General features: G+C 38.7%; 2 protein-coding genes across 2 annotated transcripts in view; one reads left to right on the top strand and one right to left on the bottom strand.

The window, feature by feature from the left end:
- Abce1 (ATP binding cassette subfamily E member 1) overlaps window positions 1–14,449 on the top strand; it is a 29,146-nt gene extending 14,697 nt beyond the window's left edge. The window contains exons 10-18 of the mRNA XM_052729733.1: window positions 2,526–2,647; window positions 5,888–6,109; window positions 7,292–7,351; window positions 7,449–7,507; window positions 9,242–9,352; window positions 9,442–9,584; window positions 9,714–9,836; window positions 11,776–11,887; window positions 12,755–14,449. Of these exons, the coding sequence (XP_052585693.1) occupies window positions 2,526–2,647; window positions 5,888–6,109; window positions 7,292–7,351; window positions 7,449–7,507; window positions 9,242–9,352; window positions 9,442–9,584; window positions 9,714–9,836; window positions 11,776–11,887; window positions 12,755–12,802 (1,000 nt within the window). The 3' untranslated portion in view covers window positions 12,803–14,449. The remainder of the gene's footprint in view (window positions 1–2,525; window positions 2,648–5,887; window positions 6,110–7,291; window positions 7,352–7,448; window positions 7,508–9,241; window positions 9,353–9,441; window positions 9,585–9,713; window positions 9,837–11,775; window positions 11,888–12,754) is intronic.
- A 4,674-nt stretch (window positions 14,450–19,123) lies between these two features.
- Otud4 (OTU deubiquitinase 4) overlaps window positions 19,124–25,370 on the bottom strand; it is a 51,119-nt gene continuing 44,872 nt past the window's right edge. Inside the window, exons 20-21 of the mRNA XM_052726980.1 lie at window positions 25,185–25,225; window positions 19,124–24,050 (exon numbers count right to left, since the gene is read on the bottom strand). Coding sequence (XP_052582940.1) covers window positions 22,839–24,050; window positions 25,185–25,225 — 1,253 coding nt within the window. The 3' untranslated portion in view covers window positions 19,124–22,838. The remainder of the gene's footprint in view (window positions 24,051–25,184; window positions 25,226–25,370) is intronic.

A 25,370-nucleotide genomic window follows, 5' to 3' on the forward strand; every position in this document is an offset into this window, starting at 1 on the left:
GTACAATAAAGAACAGAATACATACGTATCCTGATCTTAAAAGATAGAGATGCAGATGACTAAGTAGTTCCTAATCTAAGCCCCCTCTAGTTATAGATCATATCATCTACTTCATCTATGATTTTTAACTATCAAAGAATATTGTAACTTTAATAAAAGAAGAGCTAAAGGAAAGTAATCCATAGTCAGCTGACTCACATTTCAGCATATATATATATATATATGGCAATATATTCAGGCAAATCACTGGACAATAGAACATCACACTTATACTAAGTAAAATTAAAAGATAGAAAGTAAAGGAAGACTTAATAAGAATGAACCGATCGTAGGAAAACTAGTGAGAAAAATAGATTTTATAAGTTTTTTTTTAAGTGTGGGAGAAAAGATAACACCTTAATTGTAACAGTGATAGCATGTGAAGACAAATTCAGTTACCCAAGCAGAAACAGTAAGTAAAACACCTTTGTAGATGCACCAATCTCTCATGTATTGGTTGAGGTAACAGAATCCTGTGTGAGCCAGACGGTAGGGTGCACGCACACCTTTAATCTCAGCACTCAGGAGGCAGAGGCAGATGGATCTCTGAGTTTTAAACCAGCCTGGTCTACAAAGTAATTCAAGGACAGCCAGAGCTGTTACACAGAGAAATCTTGTCTCAAAAAACCCAAAAAAAAGGTAATCCATGTGTGATGATAGGTTGGTAGTAAACAGCTAAAGAAAGTATATCTTCATTCTGAAACTGTCAAAGCATGCATTTGGATAGTCTTTAATGCTATAAAAATTTTGAAGATCATATCCTCCAGAAAACAGTAAGAAATACAAAATAAACGAGCTTTTAATTGTATATATTATCTATATTTTTCAGCACAGATTTCTTATTTGGGTACACAGATACTGTCTTCTAAAACATTAGAAAACTTTTGACTTCTAAGTTAATTCCATTTGAATTCAAGAAATGCAAGAAAGAGATTTCATTAAGTAAAAAGGGAGTTTAAGAGTAGGAAAAATTCATTTAATTTGCATATTCGGAAAGGTCTTCCTGGGGTTGGGGATTTAGCTCAGTGGTAGAGCGCCTGCTAGGCAAGCTAGGCCCTGGGTTCGGTCCTCAGCTCCAAAAAAAAAAGGAAAGGTATTCCTATAGTGAATAGGATTTAAAATGGATTCAAATAGGAGCTGAGTGGTATTGTAATAGATGAAAATTTTGGCAGGTGACCATTTAGGAAGGAGTGGCCCTTAAACATACAAAACAGAGAAGTGCATTATTGAGGGGGTGGACTTGAATTTTTAATTATTTTTCTGTACATAAATAAAGTAACAGTAAGATAGATGAATTCAGCCAGGCACTCCTGGTGGTGCACACGAGCACTTTGAAGGCAAAAGCAGGCAAATTTCTTGAGTTCAAGGCCAGCCTGGTCTACAGAGCAGGACAGCCAGGGCTACACAGAGAAACTCTGTCTCAAAGAAACAAATGACAAAAAAAAGGTAGATGAAGTTGTAAAGCTCTTGAAAATCTGAAAATAATCGTTTCATGTGGAATTGTTAGGCACGTCAGGGATCCTGAGATTTGTTGAGATCTAGTGATGTAGAAAGAGTTAACAATGAGAGCCTGGCTTTAGTTTAGACAAAGGAACATGATCCACTGCTGACACGGCACAGCTAGGGAGGAGCTCCTGCAGCTGCCCATCTGAGCACTGTCAAGGGAAGGAGAATTAGCCATCTTGTGAGAGGGATTTCTGTTTATACAAATGAGAACTTGATTTGTGCATACTCTGATACTTTACGTTGGTATTTGAGATGGGTGAGAATAGGTGGGGGTGGGAATCAAGTGCTGCAGACAGAGCTCCATGACTACAAGTGTTTGGTAGCTTGTATCCTAGCGATTCTTTTTTAAATCGTCTTAGTCGAATCTACCCTGAAATTCATATTATATCCCACCTCATTCTTAAAGCACTGTAGTGCTTACTAACATTTTCCTTTCCGAGTTTCACTGAATCTCATTCTCTATATTATATTTTGTCAATATAACCTTTTGCAAGGGAGTCACTGTTTCATATTATTCATTATTCAGAATTCTTAGATGAGCAGTATTCTTGGGTAAGGGATTCTGTTTAATCTTCCTTTGCATATCCCATACTATGAGGCATTTTAAGTCTTAAATATAGAAGTTGGTTGAAGTATTCAAACAATTACACACTCAAGGCTGTATTTGAATTTAGGATTATAGTGCCACTTTGCAAAGTTTACTTTAGAATGTTTCATTTTAGCAAGACATGTTTATTTCATATACCTGTAAACCTTATTATTACAAATGTTTTCCTTTTAGCTGAAGAAAACATTTTAAATGTGAGCATCAGTAATGAGCCTTGTGTAAGAGAATATTTTATGGCTTTCCTGTGTTCTTTTATACTTAATTTTTTTAATTCTGTTTTTCTAAAATTTACAACTGTAGTAAAAAATATATATGAGTCTTAGCTAATGATGTTATGTTAAATTTAAAAATAAAAGTTTGTCTTGCTTTCCAGATATATCATTGTGGTGGAACATGATCTAAGTGTATTAGACTATCTCTCTGACTTCATCTGCTGTTTATATGGTGTACCGAGTGCTTATGGTGTTGTCACTATGCCTTTTAGTGTAAGAGAAGGTAACTTGAAAACCTGTTCCCATAACACTGTGTCCTCTTCTTCCCTAATGCCTGGAAATGTATTGTTGTTGATAGGCAGTACTTTGCACTGCTCTAATATGTATGTGAAACCGATATTTTGTAATTTAATCATTGAGGAGAGCGAAGTGTATTGTAAAGGCTGCACACCACTACAGAAAACAATTCCTTTTTTCCTTTTCTTTTTTTGAGAATTTTCTGCTGGGAGAATAAAAATACATTTTTACTAGTTTTTGTTATCAGTGAATCTTTACATTTTGTCTTAGGCAGTATTTGTCCCCTTCAAATTTATTTGTAACAAGCTAACACATTTAGTAAAACTCTTAAAATTTATTCAGTGCTCATCTTATTTTCATATTTCAAATTTATCTATAATCCCTATCTTTTGTTTGTGACATTTAAGCTCTGTAAAATCTAATAAGGTATTTTAATGTTTTTAAACAAAATAATTTTGAACAAGATATTTACAGCATATCAAAGCCTTTTCATAAAATGAATTGGCAGTTTCTGTAATTTATAAAAAGTATGTCGATAGTTTAGAATGTGAAGAAATTTTTATAACTTACCTACGTATATATTTAGGATGAATAGCTATGTATTTTAAGGAAAAATGGATGAGGTTGGCCTGGTTTTCTTGCCAGCTTTGTTTTTTGAGACAGGGTCTCACTACGTAACTCAGGCTGTCCTGGAACTCACTATGTAGTCCAAATTGGCCTCAAACTCACTGAGGTCCTCTGCTTCTGAAGTACTGGGATTAAAGGTGAGTGCCACCACGCCAAGCATCTTGCCGGTAGTCTTAGGAAAATTTTTAAATAGGCGTTTGTGACCTCCAAGATGGCTCAGTGGGTAACAACACTAGCGGCTAAGCCTGACACCTGAGTTTAATACCCAGAACCCCACCTAGTGATAGGAGAAACCTGACTCCAGAGTTCACTGCTCACATGCACACACTCACAGATGATGTCATAACAAAAGTAAATACTGAGAGAGCTGTGAGGCTGCAGGAAGGCTCCATGCTCAGTGCTTATGGTATAAGCCTGGTGACCATAGAGAACTGCCCACAGAGTTGCCCTCTGACCTCCACATGCACACTATGGCATGCGTGCAAACACACAAACATACACTGAAATAATAATCATACATTTTGAATTGGTACTGGAACTAAATTTAGTTTTGTGGGGGTGTTGTTTTTGTTTTGGTGGGGTGTTTCTGGTTTGCTTTGCCTTCAGTTTTTGTTTTTAAAGACTGGAACTCACTGTATACCCTACCTGGCCTCAAACTCAGCAACCCTTCTGTCTGCCTGAGCTTAGTATTCCAGGAATGCCATAAGGCAGTGGTTACTGTTTCTCTTCAGCCAGTGAGTACTCCTGAGTACCTGCCTTGTGCCCTGCAGTCGTGTAGACTCGGGATGAGCTGTGGATATACTCACTAGTCATTCTGGAGAGCCCCCTGTGTCGGTGCTGGGCCCGCACAGTTCCTGGTGAGGTTTAAATGGTGACATGAGAGACTGCACTTCATTCTTGCTTTCCTTTCAGCTACTAAAAAAATCAACGTGTGTGTGTGTGTGTGTGTGTGTGTGTGTGTGTGTGTGTGTGTGTGTGTGTGTGTGTGTGTGTGTATGCATATGTAAGCTTATATATTTATGTAAAAGGTCTCTGGACTATAAAGGTGGCGATCACTAGGATGTATTTTCAAGGTAACAGGATAGCTAGCACAGTAAGAATGTAGAGACCACAGCACTGTTTTATTTTTATCAAAGTCCCGTCTTTTGTTTTTTGAGACAGGGTTTCTCTCTGTAGCCCTGACTGTCCTGGAACTCATAAATTGGGGTGGCCTCATACTCATAGGAATCTGCCTACCTCTGGAGTGCTAGGATTAAAGGCATGCAGCACCACACCAGCCAAAGTCCCTTCTTCAGTTGGTAAATGAAGCTCTAAGACAAGTTTTCTTCACCAAAGGTTTTGGGTTTAATTTTCTAACTTTACATTTACACTTTTTAGATTCTTTAAAAATAAAAACCCTCCTTTTAGAAAAGTTGGTTCTGTCATTCCCAAGGTTTCCAGTCCACTGTGTGCTTAAGGCTGAGCATGAAAGTCCCTTACCTGGCTCTTAGTCCAGATGGAATGACAACCATCCTTACTTTCCAAGACCTCCCAAAGCTTCAGCTACTTTCTCTCCACTTAAAGAAATGCTGAAAACACATCTTTCATTATATTTACTCATAATAATCTTTATTTTCAATTTGTCTGCCATTGTGAATGCTTTATTTTTAATAGAGAAGGGTTTTATGTACAATGTTAGTTTGCTTTCATCTACTATAAAACACTCTAGAGAATGGTTTTTATCTTAGTACAGTGAAACCAAAAAAATATATATTTGATGAAGTTAGCTCATTTAGTTCCTTATGAAACTAAACGTAATCAGAAAAATATATTAATAACTTGTAACTGTATGGCTATCTCACAAAGCAATACTCACTACTTAAATTGCTTATTTTTTAAATTTATTCTCTAAAGTATTTTGTGTCAATTGCATACCTGAAAACATTCCATTCTTATGTACTGTGCTTTTTTTTTTTAATAAGAGAAAATGACGTTTTTTTATTTACATTGGCTTATTTACCTTGTATGAGTATGTATGTCCGTGTGTGGGCACATACATACAGCAGTGTGTATGGAGGACAGAGGGAGACTTCCAGGAGTGGGGTTTCCTTGCACTCGGTGGGTCCTGGGCATGAACTCAAGTCATCAGGCACCCTTACCCACAGAGCCATCTTCCTGTCCCAGAAACATTTTAATAGAAGGACACTATAAAAATGGCGTCCTGCTTCACATGTATATGCTCACAGATTGTTTAAACTGAAAATGAAGATACACTGGGAAAGAGTCATTTGGTTTGGGTTTTTCTGTACAGTGTAGCCCAGGCTAGTCTCGAACTCTAACAGTCTCATTGCCTTGGTCTTCTGACTGTTGCATTATAGGCGCCAGCCACCATGCCCAGCATGCTTACACTGTTGAAACACACAGAGTGTCGACTTTTGGTTATATACAGGCTTGATATTAACAAAGATACAGAAGATAGAAGATATATATGGAGTGTATATATATTATTCCCCCCCAAAAAAGAACATAGTCTTAATCTTTATTTTAGATTTGTTTTATTTACATTCTTTATATGTTTTTTAGGTCTTTACTAATCTGTTGGTAATTTTCTTCCCAACAGGCATAAACATTTTTTTGGATGGCTATGTTCCAACAGAAAACTTGAGGTTCAGGGATGCATCACTTGTTTTCAAGGTAGCTGAGACAGCAAATGAAGAAGAAGTTAAAAAGATGTGTATGTATAAATATCCTGGGATGAAGAAAAAGATGGGAGAGTTCGAGCTAGCGATTGTAGCTGGAGAGTTTACAGATTCTGAAATCATGGTGATGCTGGGGGAAAACGGTAAGCCTGTGTTTCGTGAAAGTGGCTTCTGTAAATTCCCTGTGTTCATGGAGACTTGACTCGGGGCTGGCATCTGAGTTTGAATCTATAAATGGATTGTTTTAACTTGTTTGTCTCACTGTTCAGACAAGTTAATATTTCTTACTTCATTATTTCCACTAAAAATAGGTAGTTTCTGCTCAACTGGTTTTTCTGTAAATAAACTAGTGAACCAATCACTGGTTCTCAGTTACATACCAACTTTAAAAGATGTTCCTGGGTACCTGTATTTGGAATCTTCTTATTTGAAATTCAGAGCCATCTTGACAGCTAATAATGACAAGCATTTCTCCATGTGGTTATGGGTCATCTATACTTCTTTTTTGGAAGAATTTTTGCTTTGGGCCAAAGGCTCACATTAGGTTTGCAAAGGTTTGGGGAAAAAAAATGACAGATTTTAAAGCATTAAAAAATGTTTCTGGGACAGGAAGATGGCTCTGTGGGTAAGGCTCTGTCTGCTTTCATAAATAGTTTTATTACCAACATTTTCATTATTGTCACTGTAATTATAAGAAGAATCTACTAAATATCTAGTGTTTTATGATTTAAAGGTAATAATTTGTATTATAGTCTTGCAGTTTATAAAACTGTTGAAAGATTTTTACACAAGGAGATTTATAGTGTATTTTGGGCATCAGTAAACACTTTTGATTGGGTTACGATCTTTTGTACTAGCTGTGAGTGATAGTTTCATTCATAAAACAGACTATGCTACCCTTAATAAATTGTATGATAACTCAGATAAATTCATTTTTAAACTATCAGAAGACCTAAGTTATATGGGCAATAAGCATTTGTTGAAATGCACTGGTCTTATTCCTCCTAATAAGTTTAGGCTAATACTTGACAGGTGAGAGAGGATTCTCCTCTTCCTTTCCCTCCTTCCTCCTTTGTCCTTCCTCCTCCTTTTTTTGGTTTCCCTGTGTAGTCCTGGCTGTCCTGTAGACCAGGCTGGCTTTGAACTCACAGAGATCCGCCTGTCTCTGCCTCCTGAGTGCTGGACTAAAGGCATGCGCCACCACTGCCCAGCTAGGGATTGTTTTTCTTCATAACTTTGACATATTTCTCACATTATAACAAGGAGGAAATTATGTTTTACTTCAGAATGTGAAGTTAATTTTGTTTTTGTTGTTATCTTACCAGGTACAGGCAAAACCACATTTATCAGAATGCTTGCTGGAAGGCTTAAACCTGACGAAGGAGGTACTGTTATAAATATTACCTTTTTACTCTTACCCACAAAGTAAGCTGTAAACGTCTGGGCAGGTTTTATGTCACATATGCTTGTATTATTTTGCAGGAGAAGTACCAGTTCTGAATGTCAGTTATAAGCCACAGAAAATCAGTCCCAAATCAACAGTGAGTTGTTACTTTAATTTGGTTATTAAATGTATGTATGCGTGTATACCTTTAGTCTTTGATCTAGTAAGGGGCTAGGACTTTAGCCCAGTGGTAGAGTATATGTTTAACATGAATTATGGCACTGATTTAATCCCCACCACACACAAAACAATCATATTAAAATTCTTATCCATATTAGTGTCTGTTACAGCCACAGGCTGACCTTGAATCTACTATATAACACAAATACCTGAAATTCTTAATCCACCTGCTCCTACTGCCCAAGTGCTGGAGTATTGGGTGTATGATATCACCTCTGGCTCTGGAAGTAGCTTTAAAATCTGTCATTTTTTTTCCCAAACTTTTGCAAACCTAATGTGAGCTTTTGGCCCAAAGCAAAAATTCTTCCAAAAAAAGAAGTATAGATGACCCATAACCACATGGAGAAATGCTTGTCATTATTAGCTGTCAAGAAAATGCAGATCAAACATGGTGAACACCAGTTTACAACCACTAGAATAACTAAAAAAATCCAAAAGACATGCACAAGTATTAGTGACAGTGTGAAGAAATTGGACGCTGCATGTTGCTGGTGGTAATGTAAACTACAGCCACTAAGAAAGCCAGTCCTATTATTTCTGCAGCAAAGAGTGATAAACACTAGCAGTTCTAACCACTAGCAGATACCCGGGCAATGAACACACCTCAGTACCTGAAACCTGCACGTGTATGTTTGTAGCAGCTCTATTTATCAGAGCCAAACAAGTAGAAAAAAGTCAGTGTCTGTCAGCCACTGAATGATACATAATGTAATGTATTCTTAGAATGTGAGGTTATTCAGCCTTAGGGAAATGAATTGCTGGTAAATCATATCAAGTATAAAACTTGAAAATGTTATGCTGAAGCAGTAATGTCCTTTGATTTCTGAAAGTATTAAGCTTCTTTTTTTTTTTGTTTTTTTGTTTTTTTGTTTTTTCGAGACAGGGTTTCTCTGTGTAGCTTTGCGCCTTTCCTGGGACTCACTTGGTAGCCCAGGCTGGCCTCGAACTCACAGAGATCCGCCTGGCTCTGCCTCCCGAGTGCTGGGATTAAAGGCGTGCGCCACCACCTCCCGGCTGTATTAAGCTTCTTAATCACTGTACAGTCAATACCACAACACCAACCCTGTTTCACATTTCCATTTACCTTCATTAGTATTTTTTACATAACCTGTTTCAAGTTCTCAAACTCAGCTCTGTTCTGAATAACAAGTGAAAGCCATTTTAGGATTCAACTAAGAATCAGGTGGTGCATTGTTTGCTATAGCCTACAGGTTATCCAAGGTACTTAAACCCAGTTTGACATTTAGAATTATTCCTGCTCTTAATTATTTTTCCCCTGAAACACTCACTTTCTGCTTTTAAATTCTAGGATTATTGCCTTTTTACTTATATGTACATGAGTGCTGTTTAGTAGAAAGCCTCAAAACATGAGCAAGCTGGTGAATTGGGTTAAAACTAGAATTGGCCAGGTGTAGTGGTGCCCACTAGCCATCAATCCAGCACTTGGAGGCCAGAGCAGGTGGATGTGTGAGTTGGAGGAAGCTTGGTTGGCTACACAGTGAGACCCTGTCCCAGAAGAAGAAAAAAGTTAGAATTGATGTATATTGGTGGCAAATTGAAATCATTTGAGTCAAGTTTAGTACTAAAATTCATAAACAACAGTTCTTTCCTGGTAATTTATCATTTAAATACTTTTTTCCATTAAAACCAGGGAAGTGTTCGCCAGTTACTACATGAAAAGATCCGAGATGCTTACACTCATCCTCAGTTTGTGACTGATGTAATGAAGCCCCTACAGATTGAAAACATCATTGATCAAGAGGTACTGTAACATTATCCTTATAGTTCTGTATGCGTCATTATTTCAGACGTTGACTGTCTTCACATGTGTTGCTGAACTTCTCCAATTAGGTGCAGACATTGTCTGGTGGTGAACTTCAACGGGTAGCTTTAGCTCTTTGTTTGGGCAAACCTGCTGATGTCTATTTAATTGATGAACCATCTGCATATTTAGATTCTGAACAAAGATTAATGGCAGCCCGGGTCGTCAAACGGTAAATGTCTTACTTATAGAATGTCATTTTTGATTGTGTGTACTGACATGCAAATGTGTTTAATAAGACACTTGAATCTCATTTTGTGACTTAAAAGCTATGAAAGGTTTGCAAATTGTTGTGTTCCAGTTTCATACTCCATGCAAAGAAGACAGCTTTTGTTGTGGAACATGACTTCATCATGGCCACCTATCTAGCAGATCGCGTCATCGTGTTTGATGGTGTTCCATCTAAGAACACAGTTGCAAACAGGTAAAGATGCTTTTTAAAATGTTCAGAAATAAAATTTAATTTCTAACAATTGGAAACTTACCACATTCTAAACTTCCAGTAAGCTCATAAACACTGAAGTCCTATTGCTTCTTTGAAGGTAATAACTAGTAAGTCAGTTTCTTAACTCCCTAGGTTATTCTTACACAGTACTGCCCGGGGCCTGAATAGTAGTTTTCAGACTAGTATAGAATACTTGACCCAGGTAGATAATCTTACAGAGCCCTAGACCTTTGTCCAGTTGATTATTTATACTTCAAAAAAATAGTATTTTTATAGATAATCCTCACAAACTTAATTTTTGTGCAGAGTAAAATCCAAAGAAGTAATGATTTGTCCACTACAGTTACAGTAGATGCCACATACAGAACACTGACCTACCAGAGTTTCAGCATGTTCTCTTACCTTCAGTGTTCTGACTAGATTGATCATGTTGTAGGGAAACCACAGTTTAGGTCTGTCAGTGAGGTCTTATTTTACCATTACCTACCTTAACTTGTACCTTATGAAATTGCCGATACACAAACACATTTTGGGCCCGTGGAAGTGCCAGCCAGGTATAGTATCACACTTCTTTAATCCTAGCATTGGAGGCAGAGGCAGATGGATCTCTGTGAGATCAAGGCCAGCCTGGCCTAAGTAGTGTGTTCCAAAACAGCCAGATCTATTTAGTAAGACCTGTCTCAAAAACACAGAAAGAAAAGGACCGTGCATCCCAAAATTCCTTTGTTTTCATGTGAAGTTCCTTTCAGGAAATTTCTTAGATATGTAAAATTTATTCCTTCAATAATGATCTTTCTTTTGGGTTTGCAGACAGCTTTAAACTGTTCAATATTTTTTTTTTTTTTTTTTTTTTTGGTTTTTCGAGACAGGGTTTCTCTGTGTAGCTTTGCGCCTTTCCTGGAACTCGCTTTGGAGACCAGGCTGGCCTCGAACTCACAGAGATCCGCCTGGCTCTGCCTCCCGAGTGCTGGGATTAAAGGCGTGCGCCACCACCGCCCGGCCGTGCGCCACCACCGCCCGGCAATATTTTTTGTTGTTATTTAGCCAATTTAAAAATTGGGAGGCTCAAGTGATTAACAGCATTGGCTGCTCTTCCAGAGGATCCATGTTCATTTTCCAGTACCTACGTGATGGCTCACAACTGTCTGTAACTCTAAATAAACCTTTAAAAAAATTAAATTACCTTAGGTATGAAAGACGAAAGCATAAAAAGTTTTTTGTTGTTTTTTTTTTTTTTTTTTTTTTTTTTTGGCTTTTCGAGACAGGGTTTCTCTGTGTAGCTTTGCGCCTTTCCTGGATCTTGCTCTGTAGACCAGGCTGGCCTCGAACTCACAAAGATCCGCCTGCCTCTGCCTCCCAAGTGCTGGGATTAAAGGCATGCGCCACCACCGCCCGGCATACATAAAAAGTTTTTAATGGAAGCTGGAGAGATGGCTCAGAGGTTAAGAGCACTGGCTGCTCTTCCAGAGTTCCTGAGTTCAATTCCCAGCAACCACATGGTGGCTCACAACCATCTGTAATGAGATTTGGTGCCCTCTTCTGGCCTGCAGGCAGGACACTATATACATAATTAATACATAAATAAATCTTTTCTTTAAAAAAAGTTTTTAATAGAAAGTTACTTTTATTAAGTGATAGTTGGAGCCATGGTAGTAACTCGGTATTAAGTGCTTCCCTAACATGGTACAAAGGCCTGCTTTCTGTCCAAAGTTATAAAAAAAAAAAAAAATCAATAAATATTGTCCTAATGTTTTTTCAACATCAGAACTACAGATCATATTGTGTTTGTTTTACACAGAAATATGACCAACCAAATGATGTGTAGTAACCTTAGGCTCGGTGTATAGCTAAGAGGAAGAAGTAACGGGGATTTTTGGGACTTAACCAAATTTAATGAAAATTGTTCATTTTCCCCTAGTCCTCAAACTCTTTTGGCTGGCATGAACAAATTTTTATCTCAGCTGGAGATTACATTCAGAAGAGATCCCAACAACTACAGACCACGAATAAACAAGCTCAATTCAATCAAGGTATGAGCTAACTCTTGCCATTAGAAACCTAAGTCTTTTTTCTTAAAAATCTGTGGCAGATCTATTGATTCTCAGTTTGGGTTTTGTTTTTTTTTTTTTTTCCTTAAAAATCTGTGGCAGATCTATTGATTCTCGGTTTGGGTTATTTTTCCTCGTTTACATGTGTGTACTCTGATTGCAGGGAACAGCTGTATATATGTGCTCTTCTTGTTTACTAACCTGTGTGTGCCATTTGCAGCTGCCTTGAGATCTGGCACAAGCAGTGGCCCACACCCATAATCCTGGCACTTGGGGGCAGAGGCAGGTGGATCTCTGTGAGTTCTAGGACAGCCAGGGCTGTGAGACTTTGTCTCTAAAAGAATAAAATAAAACTTCTTGGAGAAACCTTACTGTGTGCCACTGAAAGTAGATTAATGGAGTTTTGTTAATGAAGGTTTTAAGAATACTTTGAAGCAGTTTCTGGTTTTGCTTTTCAAGACATAGTTGAATAAACATTCTCCCTTGCTTATTAAGGCATTGTATACTGAGTCATTTTAGATGGTCATAGAGCATAATCCTAATGAGAGAGATGCTGAGCAGGTAGATAAATGGATTGTTAAGGACCATTCTATAAACAGTTTTGAGAAAATCTATTTAATAAAATCTGAGAAAATCTTACATACGAAGCGATTTTTAAGCTGGCAATATTCTGTCTCTTGTACCAGGAGCTTAAAGGTGGAATTTAAGCTTTCATCCTCTGTCGAGAGGCCTTCCTCGAGCTTCTGTGAGGTCCTCTGACAGAGAAGCACTTCTGAGTAATACTGCATAGATTGCTCTAGCTTCAGGAGGAACACTGTTCTGACTTTTGTTACTTCTCTTATTTTCTAGGATGTAGAACAAAAGAAGAGTGGAAACTACTTTTTCTTGGATGATTAGATTGAATCTGAGATTATCAATAAGCCATTTACTTACTGGGATTTTTATCATACAAAACTTCGATCAGGTTTTATGGCCCCACATACTCTGGAGCTTGAAGTATGATTTTCTTAATGTGACATCAAAAGCCAGTTGTCTTGTAAATTGTTATTTAAGAACTTTTCTGTTCTTAAACCTCTGTGCATACTTCGCTAAACGGAGACATTTCAAACACGTAAATAACCTCTAGATTCTCATGATCTGCGGGGAGATTTTCAGTTGTGTATTATATTTATGTACTAGATGCTTGCTGGTGTTGCCCATCTTTAAAATCTTGGATAAAATCTGTATTACCTGTTTGCTAAGTGTACCAGCATAATGAAATTTGCCATATTTAAAAGCCAGTCAAAGACTACACTGCTAAGGTCCGATAAATAAACATCAGAATTATATTTGCTACTTGTTTTCAGTCTGCACTATATTATCAGTGTGTAGCTGCTTCCAAGGAACATTGTCTGCTACAAACACCATTGTTGGAAGATAGATGTTTATGACCAACTTATGCATTGTTTTTAATGGGTTTTTTGGTGCTTTTGAACATCTGTCAAAAATTGTTTCAATACCCTAATTTATCTCTGGGTTCTTGGTTTTTACATTCTATAAGCTTCTATAACATTCAAAGTAATGTTACTTTGTAAACATAAATTTATATAATCACTGATCAAGATGGGAGGAGGGGATTCTGAATAATAATTGCTTCCTGTAAACCTGTAGGCTTAGGCTGGGGAGGTGGTTCAGTCAGTAAGGTGCCAGCTGCACACTCCTGAGGACCAGGATATAAGACACAGTACAATGCTAATACTGGTCCTGGGAAATGATGTCAGACAGATCCTAGAGCTCACTGGCTGGCCAGCCTAACAGAATCTGTGAGTGCTGTGTTCAGGGAAAGATCCTGTCTCAAAAAGTTAGGTGGACAGCAATTGAGGATGACATCTTACAGCAAACCTCTCGCTCCAGCAGGTATGTACATACATTAACATACACACTGATATAGTCTTTATCATTGGTGCCTAAGTATCTGGATGTTAGGGTTTTGTTTTGAGACAGAGTGTCCTGTAGCTCAGGCTGGCCTCAAACTCATTGTGTAGCCAAGGACATCTTTGAACTTCTGAGCCCACTAACCAGGCTTGGATTACGCATTGCTGAGAATCAAACCCAGGACTCTACATGTTCGGCAAGCACTCTACCAACTGAGCCACACCCCAGCCCTCTATTTTTCTAGACTACAGATGTTTCTGTTGAGCAGCCAAAGGCAACCTGAAACCACTTCTCCAATGAGTGCCAGAAATAGCAATACGAAGTGTTCACTGCTGCAGTACTTATTCATTTGTAGGTGTCGATATAAAGGACATTATCCAAACCTTACTAATACGCTGAACTAGAATTATGAGGAAGGTAGATTACAGTGAATAATGGGGCAGGCAGAACAAGAAAATTAGAAATTATTTGACAAGACCTAGAACTTTAAATAATCTTAACTTGTAAATGATAGGAAGTTTGTTTTGACTAGACCCCATAGGCCTTCTAAAAATGAATTTATATGAATAATCCGTGTAAAAGAATGAAATATACAGAAATATATGGAATAAAAATTTTCTCCCTTCATGACTCTCTGAGATTACCTGTGTTCATTCCTTCACATTCGCTGTGCACTTAATGTTGGTTTGGGAGCATAGTGAAGTAGTTTGCTGTTTAAAATTGTCCTAAAGAGAACAAAGTTCATTTTAGTTGCTAATGACAGTGTGTATTAATAAGCTAGTATTTTTCATGGAAATAAAATGTGAAAGTACAGACTCAGATATTAAACTTTTATATAGCAATAGGAAGGCCTATATATAAAGGGGCCGGGTGGTAGCACACAACTTTGATCCCAGCGCTTGAAAGGCAGAGGCCAGCCCTTTCTACAGAGCAAGTTCCAGGACAGCAAAGGCTACACAGAGAAAGCCTGTCTTGAAAAACATAAAACAAAAAATAAATACATAAAGGGGAATAATCAGGATTAATTTTAGGGAGGACAACTTGGTTAAAGTGCAGGAAAGAACATAGTTTAATGTTTTGAAATACTGCTTAGTTGCAGAGGTCCTGACCACCACAGTCAGGAGAGTAACGATTCGTGGCAGCTAAGAAGACAGTTTGGTTCAACATGACTCAGTAGATGCTACTGGTTCTAATTTCAAAAGTCTGACCCTGAGCAGTTAATTTAGGCGTGTTTGTGCACAACACAATTTGGTGAAAAATGTCCTGGTGATAATTAACCCCATGTGCACAATAAATCTTAAGGCATAACTACATAGAAATTCTTTGTAAAGTACATGTGACATCTTCCATAAAGATAGGTTCTACAGTTTGACAAGATCCAGTGTGGTCTCAGCCACACAGCACAAAGGTCACCAGGCTGTTAACCATGTCCACTCCTAGCCTAGGCAGGTAACAGGCTGTGCATCCCTCCCTTTGAAGGGACAACCCTGTGTGTTTAACATTCAAGAGAATACAGTTCTGAGGTAATCTTGACAAGGCTTTGTGAAATAAACAGCTCCCGGGATAGCGTAAGAACTCTCTGGGGTCTAAAGGTAAGTTTAATACATGCAAAGAACACAAGTCAAAAGCATGATAGACTAACAGGTTCGTAGAAGGAAAGGGTGAATACAGATAGTGATGAGTTTTAGGTTTTTACATGCTAGCAGAATTGAACTGTCTGAGATAGGTCAGTGGATAAAAGGTGAGAGTTCGGATCCCCAGCATCCCCACAAAAAAGCCAGGAGGACATGGTGGCTTGCTGGGTTCTCAGAGTGAAAGAATGGAACCCCAGATTAAGCTGGCTAAGTAGACGAGCAGAACCTGGTTCAGCATGACATCTCAGTAGTTTTTGGAAAAGGAATGAGCAATAACTATCCTGATGTCAACTCCTTGCCTCTGTGTGCATGTACACATAAGTAGGTTTCCTTTTAAATTTTTGGATTATTTAGGCTGTGTATTGTGTTACTACTCTTGAATTGTTTCCTGGGGACTATATCTGAAAATTCTGAAACTTTTGTCAATACCATTCTTCACAGGCCTCAACACCTTCTTCCTTGTCAGTTTGCACATGGCCTTGGTGATCATAAATAATCTAAAACAATTATAATTCCTGTCTTTCTTGCATTTAGGGCATGTGACAGTTCTGGCTGGCAAGCTGAAAGCTAAAGTCACCTGGAATATTTTTGGAAAACCACTTGCTTTCCTTAAAAGTATATCCATACTATTTCTTGTGGATGTGATGCGTGGAGCAGTTTTGTGGCCACACAGAAATGCCAAGAAAGCTTTGAGCATGCTTCCCTAACAACAGACACTACAATGGCAGCAGCCACTTGCTATTTGTCAGCATGAAATTCATCTTTCTCTTACCTCCTGCTAGGTGACCCCTGTGTGATACTAGCTTGAAGTGACTCCTCCTACCCCTCTTAAAAACCTGGAATCTGTGCCAAGTTTTACTAGGAAATTTTCACATTTACTGAACTTTTTCTACTTTTAATGCAAATCTTATTTCTGGGTCCAAACCTTCCACATGCCCAGGTGTACATCTCCTGTTTCTGCAGACCATGAAACTGACCACTGGCCCCATTCATTCCTAATAGAGAAGCCTTTGGATGGAGAACTTTGGCTAAACCCTGTGTGAGACAACTCGAGGGGCTGAATAAGAGCACTTAACTGCTGTTTCAGAAGACCCAAGTTTGGTTCTCAACATCCACTATGAGCTCACAACTGTAACTGCAGTTCAGGGAATCTATCACCATCTTCTGGCCTCTGTAGGGACCCATCCCCAACACAAAATTTTACAAGAACCAATACAGACATTTAAAGACCACATTTCACATCTCACTGTTTTCTCATCCATTTCAGGAACAAACAGTTCGACAAGGGATGCAACCAGCTACAAGGAAGTCTTGCTTCCCACCCTCTGGCTTCTCTGCTAATCTGGGCAGTCCCACTGACAAATGAAAGACAAATGCTCTCCTTCCTCACCACTTCAAAGTTCTGGAGAGCTTAGTCAACTCATTCTCAGAAATCCCACAGTGGGGCAGAAGAGATGGTTCAGTGAATAAGAGTGCAAAGCCATGGAAACCTACTATTGTAGCTGCTTTCTAAAATATACACATGTGAAAGGAATTCAAATGGAGTCATCTTATAACCCCAACTGGACATGCCACCAAGTAAAACCTCCAGTTCCAGGAAAAGATCATGTGAGCTGTCAGTAACTTTAGGTACTGTAGGGTACTATAGATACCCCTCCCAAACATCAAGGCTATTGCCAGGGCTATGGCTATTCTCCACATAAGGAAAAACTTAAGTGAGGCTCTAATGCTGAAGATACCACCTACGTCATCAAATGGAGAAATTGAGCTGATGACCAACTAGAAGCTTCACCCCTACTGATTAGTGTACTCAGGTTGCTGAAAGGTACTCCACATTACACCGCAACCTCCAACAGGGCCTGTGAAATACTGGTGCAGTAGTGGCACCAGTGTTACAGGAGTAAGCACTCTAAAAATTTTGTGTGTGCATTAGCACACACCCGCCACCACACGTGTCAGTCAGAGGACACTTTGTAGAGAGCTGTTTTTCCTTCCACCATGCAGGTCCCTGGAACTGAACTCGGGTGGTAAGGCTTGGCAGCACCTATTCTGTACCTACCAAGCCATCTCCAAAGCACCAACCACACTGTAGTTAGAGTTAAGGCCCAATCTATCCTTGGCACTGCAAAAGTAACCAAGAACCAAAATTATACTACTAGATCATGGTATAGAGGAAAACATCCATTATTCTACTAAAGGAAAGAGCAAAAAACTAACTCCTAATGACATATTGTTCTACTCACAGATAACTGCGTTGCTCAACCCCTAAGAGCAGGCTTTTTTCAATGGATGGTAATTAACAGAGACACTGGTCAGCGTGCAGAGAGACTGGTGAGCACTCAATCCTAAATGAAATGTCATTAAAACCCTTCCCTCAAGACTCTGCAATCTATGCAGAAATGAATTTAGAGCCAGTAGTATGGACCCCAAGGAAATCTTCCATCACAAAAGGATCGAAACACATGAACTCAGGGACTGACAGCAGGCACCTGTTCAAACCAAAGTCCCACCCCTAACCAGGAAGCTATTTGCAATTGAAACCTGCTGGGAAAGGAAAAATCAGTTTTGTCCAATAGAGTGCCACTGGTTATGTCAACCACACACCAGGGCAGACCCCATGTCCAGTAGTTAGCCAAAATGTACATTTTTGTGGTAGAGTTTAATTTTTGCTTTTCGTTTCATTTTTGACAACAAGAATTTGGGTAAGTAGGGAGGTGGGGAGGATCTGGCAAAAATTGGGGGGAGTGGTAAAAATATGACCAAAATATATTGTACTAAAATTTTAAATGAAAGTGTGAACAACACATCACACAGAGTGCATACAGTGGCACAGACCCTTGAATTCCTGCACTGAGGAGGCCAAGGTGGTAAATCTTTCAGGCCAGCCAGGGATACACAGTGAACTGCATCCTGCCTTGTAGAATTCTTGCCAGTGCCCATGTCATGCTGTTGTAACTGCTTCTAATGCAGCTCTAGGGAATCCATAACCACCGGTGTCAAAGGGCACCTGCATTCATATGCACAAGCTCATACACATCTGACTCTAGATCAGTTTCCATCAAGGATTTGCACTGAATGAACATTGTTTTAGGTTCTGCTTCTGAGAAAACCACTTTCCTGAGGAAGTTCCTAACTTCAGCAAGCACTGACATGGCATTATTCTTGCAAATTACTTAATGAAGAATGTGCACTTAAGAAGAAACATGTTTCAGGGCCAGGGACACAATCCAGAGAGGTAAAATGCCTGGCTAAAATATGCACGGCCTGTACCTCAGTTCTCAGGTCTGCAAAAAGGAAACAGCTTTTATTTCAGTATACCTGATAACCTTATTTCTGTTTCCAGTTCATTCTTCAGAAAACATAGACTGAACTGGTGGGGGGGGGGGGGGGGGACAACACTAAAGATTACAGAGATCCGTTAACCTATGAATGTCTAGGTATTCTGCATCCCTGCTCCAGTGTGCCGAAAAAGATGGTGGGGCATTAGCTGTAAAACCGCTTCTGTTGAGGTTAAGTACAATTCCACCACTTACTAGCTCCATGACTTGGTCAAAGCTCTGCAATGCATAAAAAGTAAGGAAAACAGCCCTTTATCCCATAGGTATAAATCCCATTTTCAGTTGTCCCTACTGTAATTATCTTCCAGCATGAAAAATTCATGGAAACCACATCATTTTCAAGAGTTTACTAAGATTTATCCTCAGATTTACATGTGATATATTGGGTTACCCAAAGACCAAAGAATCCCAAGCAGAATCGACAGACAGAATTTAATATATGCACACGGTTGTATATATAATGCAGCATCACACCATGTAGGGCATTGACTTGTTTTATACATTCAGATCGTTTGAAACACTTCTTAAGGCTACGAAACAGAACATAGAAAAATAAACAGCAATATATTCAACACTTACAAAAGTGGTATGATAAAGAATATAAAGTACTATTCCTTTCAACACTTCAAAAGATATGTATAGATATGTATATATGTTTTTACAAGTAACATCACAAATGTTCACATCTTCACATGCTTATAAGTATTACTGTACTCAGTGTAAGGCTAGGTCCATTTTTCATACATAAATTTTTTCTAGCTTTGTAACAATGCAATTTTTAAACCATTCAAGTAAATTCACCCCCAAAGCTGCTGCTTCTCAGCATTAAGACATGCACCCACCCCTCTTACAGGATTTTCTAAAACTTGTAATTTTAGGGAACAGGGAAGCTTTTTTAAAAAATTTAAAAAAAAAAAGTTCCAATTAGTGGGAGAGCCAATAGCTAACTAAGTAGGAAAATCTTAGCTCTTTCAAATTGACGTACTCAAGTGAGCCATTATGAAGATTTTTAAAACACAATTAGACATAAAATAGGGAGTAAAATACAGTAAACAGAAACATAGCTTTCTCTTCAGCTACACTAGAATGGATCTTGCTAAGTACCCTAAGTGAAAGAAAAACCTCATTTAAACTGAAGGTGAAATAAATATTGCTAGTTTCCAGGATGGCTGAGTAGCTTCTAAACCAGAAGCGTTTAGAAAGGAACTGTATTGCACCGAGTCAGTCACAAGCAAGTCTGCAGCTCACAGGCATGTTATTTCACCCTTGGCCAAAGGAAAGACTCCACTCAAAGACTGGTTTGCAGCACATAAACTCTCAGCACTGTGGGTTATGGGAAACCTACTCCTGTCAGGTTGCAGCAGGAATGAATTTAGCCCTACTATCAAACAGACTTAGAGGAGACATGAAGGCTGCCAAGAAGTGGGTCGGGCAAGAAAAGAAGATGTGCCTTGAGAGGAAGTAACTTGAAGAGACAACACTAAAGGAAGAGGCTGGGGTCAGTCTCGTCCAACTACAGCACCTAAACTAAAACAGATGAGCTATGGTCAGTGGAAGCATTTCTTCAAAATGTATCCATCATAAGGTTTCATCACTTCCCAATTACAATACAAAGGACTTTCAGCTGTCATTTTTCTCTTCGGTTGTGTAGAAAGAGGTCAAAATACATTATTACAGTTCATGTAAAGGAAAAAAAGCTTGCTTGGCCCTAACCTGACCTCAAAATAAGGCAAAATCCCCTGGATGAATACACTTAAAAACATACCTAAAGAAAGAAAACTGACCTTCATACAAAGATTGATCATTTAAAACTATTAAAGCCAGAGTTGTATTCCGGAGGTTACAAAGAAGTACCACAGGCTAGAATTCTTTCACCACTGCTTCATCATGTTCCAGAGGTCAGGGAAGGAGACAGAAGCTCATCAGTTTCCCTTGGGAGCTACAAAAGCATTGTTCTTCACTAAGGTGAGACAGAGTGACTGTAAGAAACCAAGTATTAATCTTTCCTGTCCAATTTCAAACATTTTCCCAGTCGGAGAAACACAAAAGACATTGGAAATAGCTACTTCTTTTGGACGCCTGAGACAAAACATGTCAAACTTATAAATCTAGTTAATGGTATCAAAAGGTGATTTTCATACTGAAACTATGAGATAAAGCCAATTCTACATAAAAAGCACAGACTAAAAAGAGAAGAACTTCTAGAGTTCTTACTCCATAATGCAGCCACTAATACTAAAGCACTGGCAGGACAACCATTCTGGCTTAGGAGCAGACAACAAATTCCTTTCAACAGATTCTCGATTTTTTTCTACACATCCCACGCTATAAATTTTTTTACCTAGCACCATCATTAATAAAATGTTATCTTTCAAAGTGCTCTCTAAAGTCCTATGTTACAAAGTTTCTAAATGCTAATCACTACTCAAATCAGCAGTTACACAGACATGAGGGTATTTAAAACAGCACAGAGGTAAATGCCATCATTACAGTACAATGAAGCTTCACTGAGCCTAGCTGACAGCCAAACATTCCACAAGTCATCAGAGGACCCAGAAAACTGTCTGCTTTTGTTTGTCATATTCAAGTTAATTGTATTTGCTTTTAAGTAATCTTCCCCCCAAAACAAAAGCCACATCTATTTCTGGTTAGGTATAATAAAACATGCAAAGAAAATCACCACCATACTACTATTGCATAGCACTCAAGCTGCCTGATCACAAGGTAATTGCAACATTAAAAAAAGGTAGATTTTTCACATTGATATATACAAATAAGAAATACAAAGTACAGTTAGTTTTACAAAGTAACACAGATGTGTGAATACTGTGTTGTCCAAGTCCACTCTCTAAATGAGAACAGAGTGCAACATGCAAAAGGAGCCTGGTGAATACTGCAGACTGGAAGAAGCAGATCAGACGCGGCACTGATGGGTAAGAGCTACGAAATGCAAAGCAAAACCACCCTCTAGCAGCATCCTCTAGAAGAACTAGAAGTCACAATCAGGTTCTTTTTCTACAGTAATTCCAGCTATGACAAGTTCAACATGCAACTGTAAATGATGAACATAACCAGTGGTGCAGGAAAAACAACACTTTATAGAGAAGCCTATCAAGATAAAAATTTTAACATTTCTCACAAAATATTTAGAATCTGTCAGTGCATTAGTGTTAAAGTGGCATTAAAAAACCTCTGCAGTTTTAACAGATGCAGATTATTCTCAAAATGCATAGCATCTACATTCCTTTCGATTAGGCACCATGATATTTACAGCAGTGCTAAGAGTTCTTGATGGAAACAGCCGTCTCATCGGACTTCCTACTATTTCTTAAACATCTATTGTACGCAATCTCAAGTTCAACAAATACTCACCAAAATTCAAAAATATACCCTATGGATATTAAAAGAACTATATACAACAATTCTGAGACACAGGTTAATAGGCTGCCTCGTGTGTAATAGTAGAGAAGACGTTATTCAAGTTTGACAGATACTGAGATGAAAGGCCTTTGGGTTGGAAGCATATTAAAAGACAACAGTGTTTTAGGCTGAGAACTGTTTGAGCCCAGTTTATGACTAAGGCATTGCATAATAAAATATACATTTCTATTTGGTGCAATGTTATGTTTTGGAATCTATAGTGTGTTGAATGCTTTACTTTCTTGTCACTTTAGTAAACACTAAAAAGCACACATTTCCAATGTTTTAATCAAACTTACACAAGAGAAAAAAAGAAAAAAAAAACCAAACACTATGTCTATGTTTTATATTGAGCTGTTTATAAAAAAATACTTGAAGTCATGTTTACTTTTTATGGGGGCAGTAACCCAATAAACAGATTTCGAGTAAGAAAAACCACAATGCCAAAAATTCATCTGCCCCTTGAACATGTCATGTCCAAAGTCTCATCCAGAATAGGAATTAGGGGTAAAGGGGGAGGGGAGGAGATTGTTCCAATTTGGGTTTTATTTTAATGTTTTTAAAGCCTTCAGAAATACTCCACCTAAGAAAAGGCTTCAGCTCTACAATATGAACACCAAGTAACCATTAAGTGTGTTGTCCCCTGTGGCCATCTCCCATCCCTGATCTCCTCCTATCTCCCCTATATGGGCGTCCTCTAACATTTCGATGGTACTGAAAACCTTCATCCCGGCTTCGATTAGGCTGCCCTTTCCAGGACTCCTCGCCTCTCACATGTTGATAGCCACCTCTACCAGAAGAGCCCCAATCACTTTTGTATTTCCTGCTTCCATAAGTTTGATTATAGAACTGCTTGGGTCGGCCACTTCTCAGTATATTAGACACTTCACTCTCATCTTCAGAACTCTCTTCTTTTGGTCTTTGCAATCTATCCACAGAGTTGGCCCCAGGGCTAACTACATCAGCAGCAGTCTTGGGATCTTTCACTTTCTCTGGTTTTTCTTTTAGACTCTGAATGGTCCTCTTAGGCTCAAGTTCAGCAGACATGGTTTCTCTCTCTCTGTTTAGAATCTGAGTGGGAGGATGAGCCTTTCCCTCTACTCCAGGAGAGCCCGAAGCCAAAGCTATGTCAGCCTTTCGTGTCTGGGACGACTGCTCCACTCGGCCTTCATGCTTGCTGCTCACACTTTGGGCTTCTGAGAGAGAATGTGCACCTTCAACTCTGGCTTCCAGAAACTCACCCACTGCTGAGACAGATTCTTTAGACAGATCTAGACTCTCCATGGGCAAATCCAGTTCCCCTTTATCATCAGAGGGCAAGACAATATTTTGCCTCATTACAGGATTTTCTACAAATCCCTGAAAAGGATACCCATACCAAACATGAGGAAAGAAAGGAGGTGCAATGGGAACTGGACCTAAGAACGGGTTAGGGCCAAAGGACGGTTGTGGGTATATGTTCTTGCCACTTAGTGATTCTTCATATTCAGCATGAAGAAGCTGCCCAGGAGTCTCAGACTCAAGTTCAGGTTGGTAAGACAATTGACCATGACCTTCAGACACCTGAGATGGAGGGATAACCAGAGGTGAAGAGAATGCAGGAGGTCCAATCTCTGCCTGTGGCATCTGTCCATTAACACTGGCCTCAGGGTGCATAGAGTAGTGGGCATCAGTACAAGGACAGTCACTTTCACTCTGAGCAGGAGGGGCTTCTTGGAACCAAGTATTCTGAGGATACACAGGAACAGGGACCTTTGGGTACATCCTACAGGCTGCCATGTAGGCCTGGTGCAAGGGATACAGGTAAGAATGTGGGGCCCACATAGGACAACTATATGCCTGAAAAACACAAAAACAGCAAAATAAACCAACAGTAATACTAGAGGTTAAAAAGCTATCTTCTGAAAGTATTTAGTACAAGCGAAGTCTCTCATGCCTCCAGAGATATATACTCTAAGCCCAAATACAAGATTATCACAGTGACACACAACATGAAAAGAACTGGAATCAAGTCACTTCATGACCCTGTTCCCCAGGTTCTGACCTGAAGCAGGTTAATAGGAAGCATTTTCTCAGCCACTGGGATTTAGTTAGACGCACTCACATCCTAACTCTAGCCTGCCAGGAAAAAATGCTCGAACAGGACAAAGTCTCCAACAGGAGTAGTTATTCTAGGAGCCCACAAATTACTCCAATACCTAAAGATTAACAAATTAGACCCCTTAACAAAGGATAAAGATGAAAAGGAAAATACTTTAATTCCTTCCTCTGTTGGCATTCAACTAAAAAACCAAATTATGGAGAAAATATAACTAGCTGACACTATAAATGCAGCATGTACTAATAAGTGTTATCAGGCAACTATATAGAGCACACAACACAGCTTTATGAAGCTGAGTCCTGGATTGGGGCACTTGATAGTCCATGTTTATAGAACTGACAAAAATGAATTCTCAAGTCAAAGACAGCAAAACATTGACATGGGCAGTGAGTTCTGTAGCCTCTTCCTAAGAAAAGCTGTTCTCCCCCCAAAGGCAAATTCTGCTGTGCTAGTGAGCAATGTTCCCACCTTATAGAACAATGCTTTCTATATATTACTTCCTCCAATCCTCTCAATGGAGGCAGCTTTGCATAATAAACAGGAGGCTTCAGAGACACCAACTGGTTTGCAAAGGATGGCACACCTAAATTTCCTAAGTAGAACTTCAAACTAAGAGTTTCATCTAACTCGCCAACAAGAACATTCTCATGAGCAGTCCAGGAAACTGGTTTGTCTCTTCATATATTCCAAGGCCAAACCACCACGAATTAAAAGAAAAAGCAAAAAAAAACTAGAACCTGCCCCATAACCAAACATGAAAAGTAGCATTTAATAAACCTTAGATTACAAATTGATTAAGTTAAATATTTCATTCTAAATACCATTTAGATAGTGATAAAAAAGTTAACTTTAAAAGGAAAAAATGTAAATACCTTTACACCAAGATTGAAGAAGAATCGAAGGATGTTCTTATCTGAAAATAAAATATTTTATTTTACTAAAACTACATAGTCAAAGCTTTTCTTTCCTTCATCATCAATCATTATAGTTCTAAAGACATATTTTCCTGCCAGACTGCCTATATAGCAAAACACAAAAATGGAAACAACCAAATTCTA

The sequence above is a fragment of the Peromyscus californicus genome, unplaced genomic scaffold (genome assembly GCF_007827085.1).
Source record: "Peromyscus californicus insignis strain IS unplaced genomic scaffold, ASM782708v3 Scaffold_8__1_contigs__length_139910024, whole genome shotgun sequence".
Classification (NCBI taxonomy): Eukaryota; Metazoa; Chordata; class Mammalia; order Rodentia; family Cricetidae; genus Peromyscus; species Peromyscus californicus.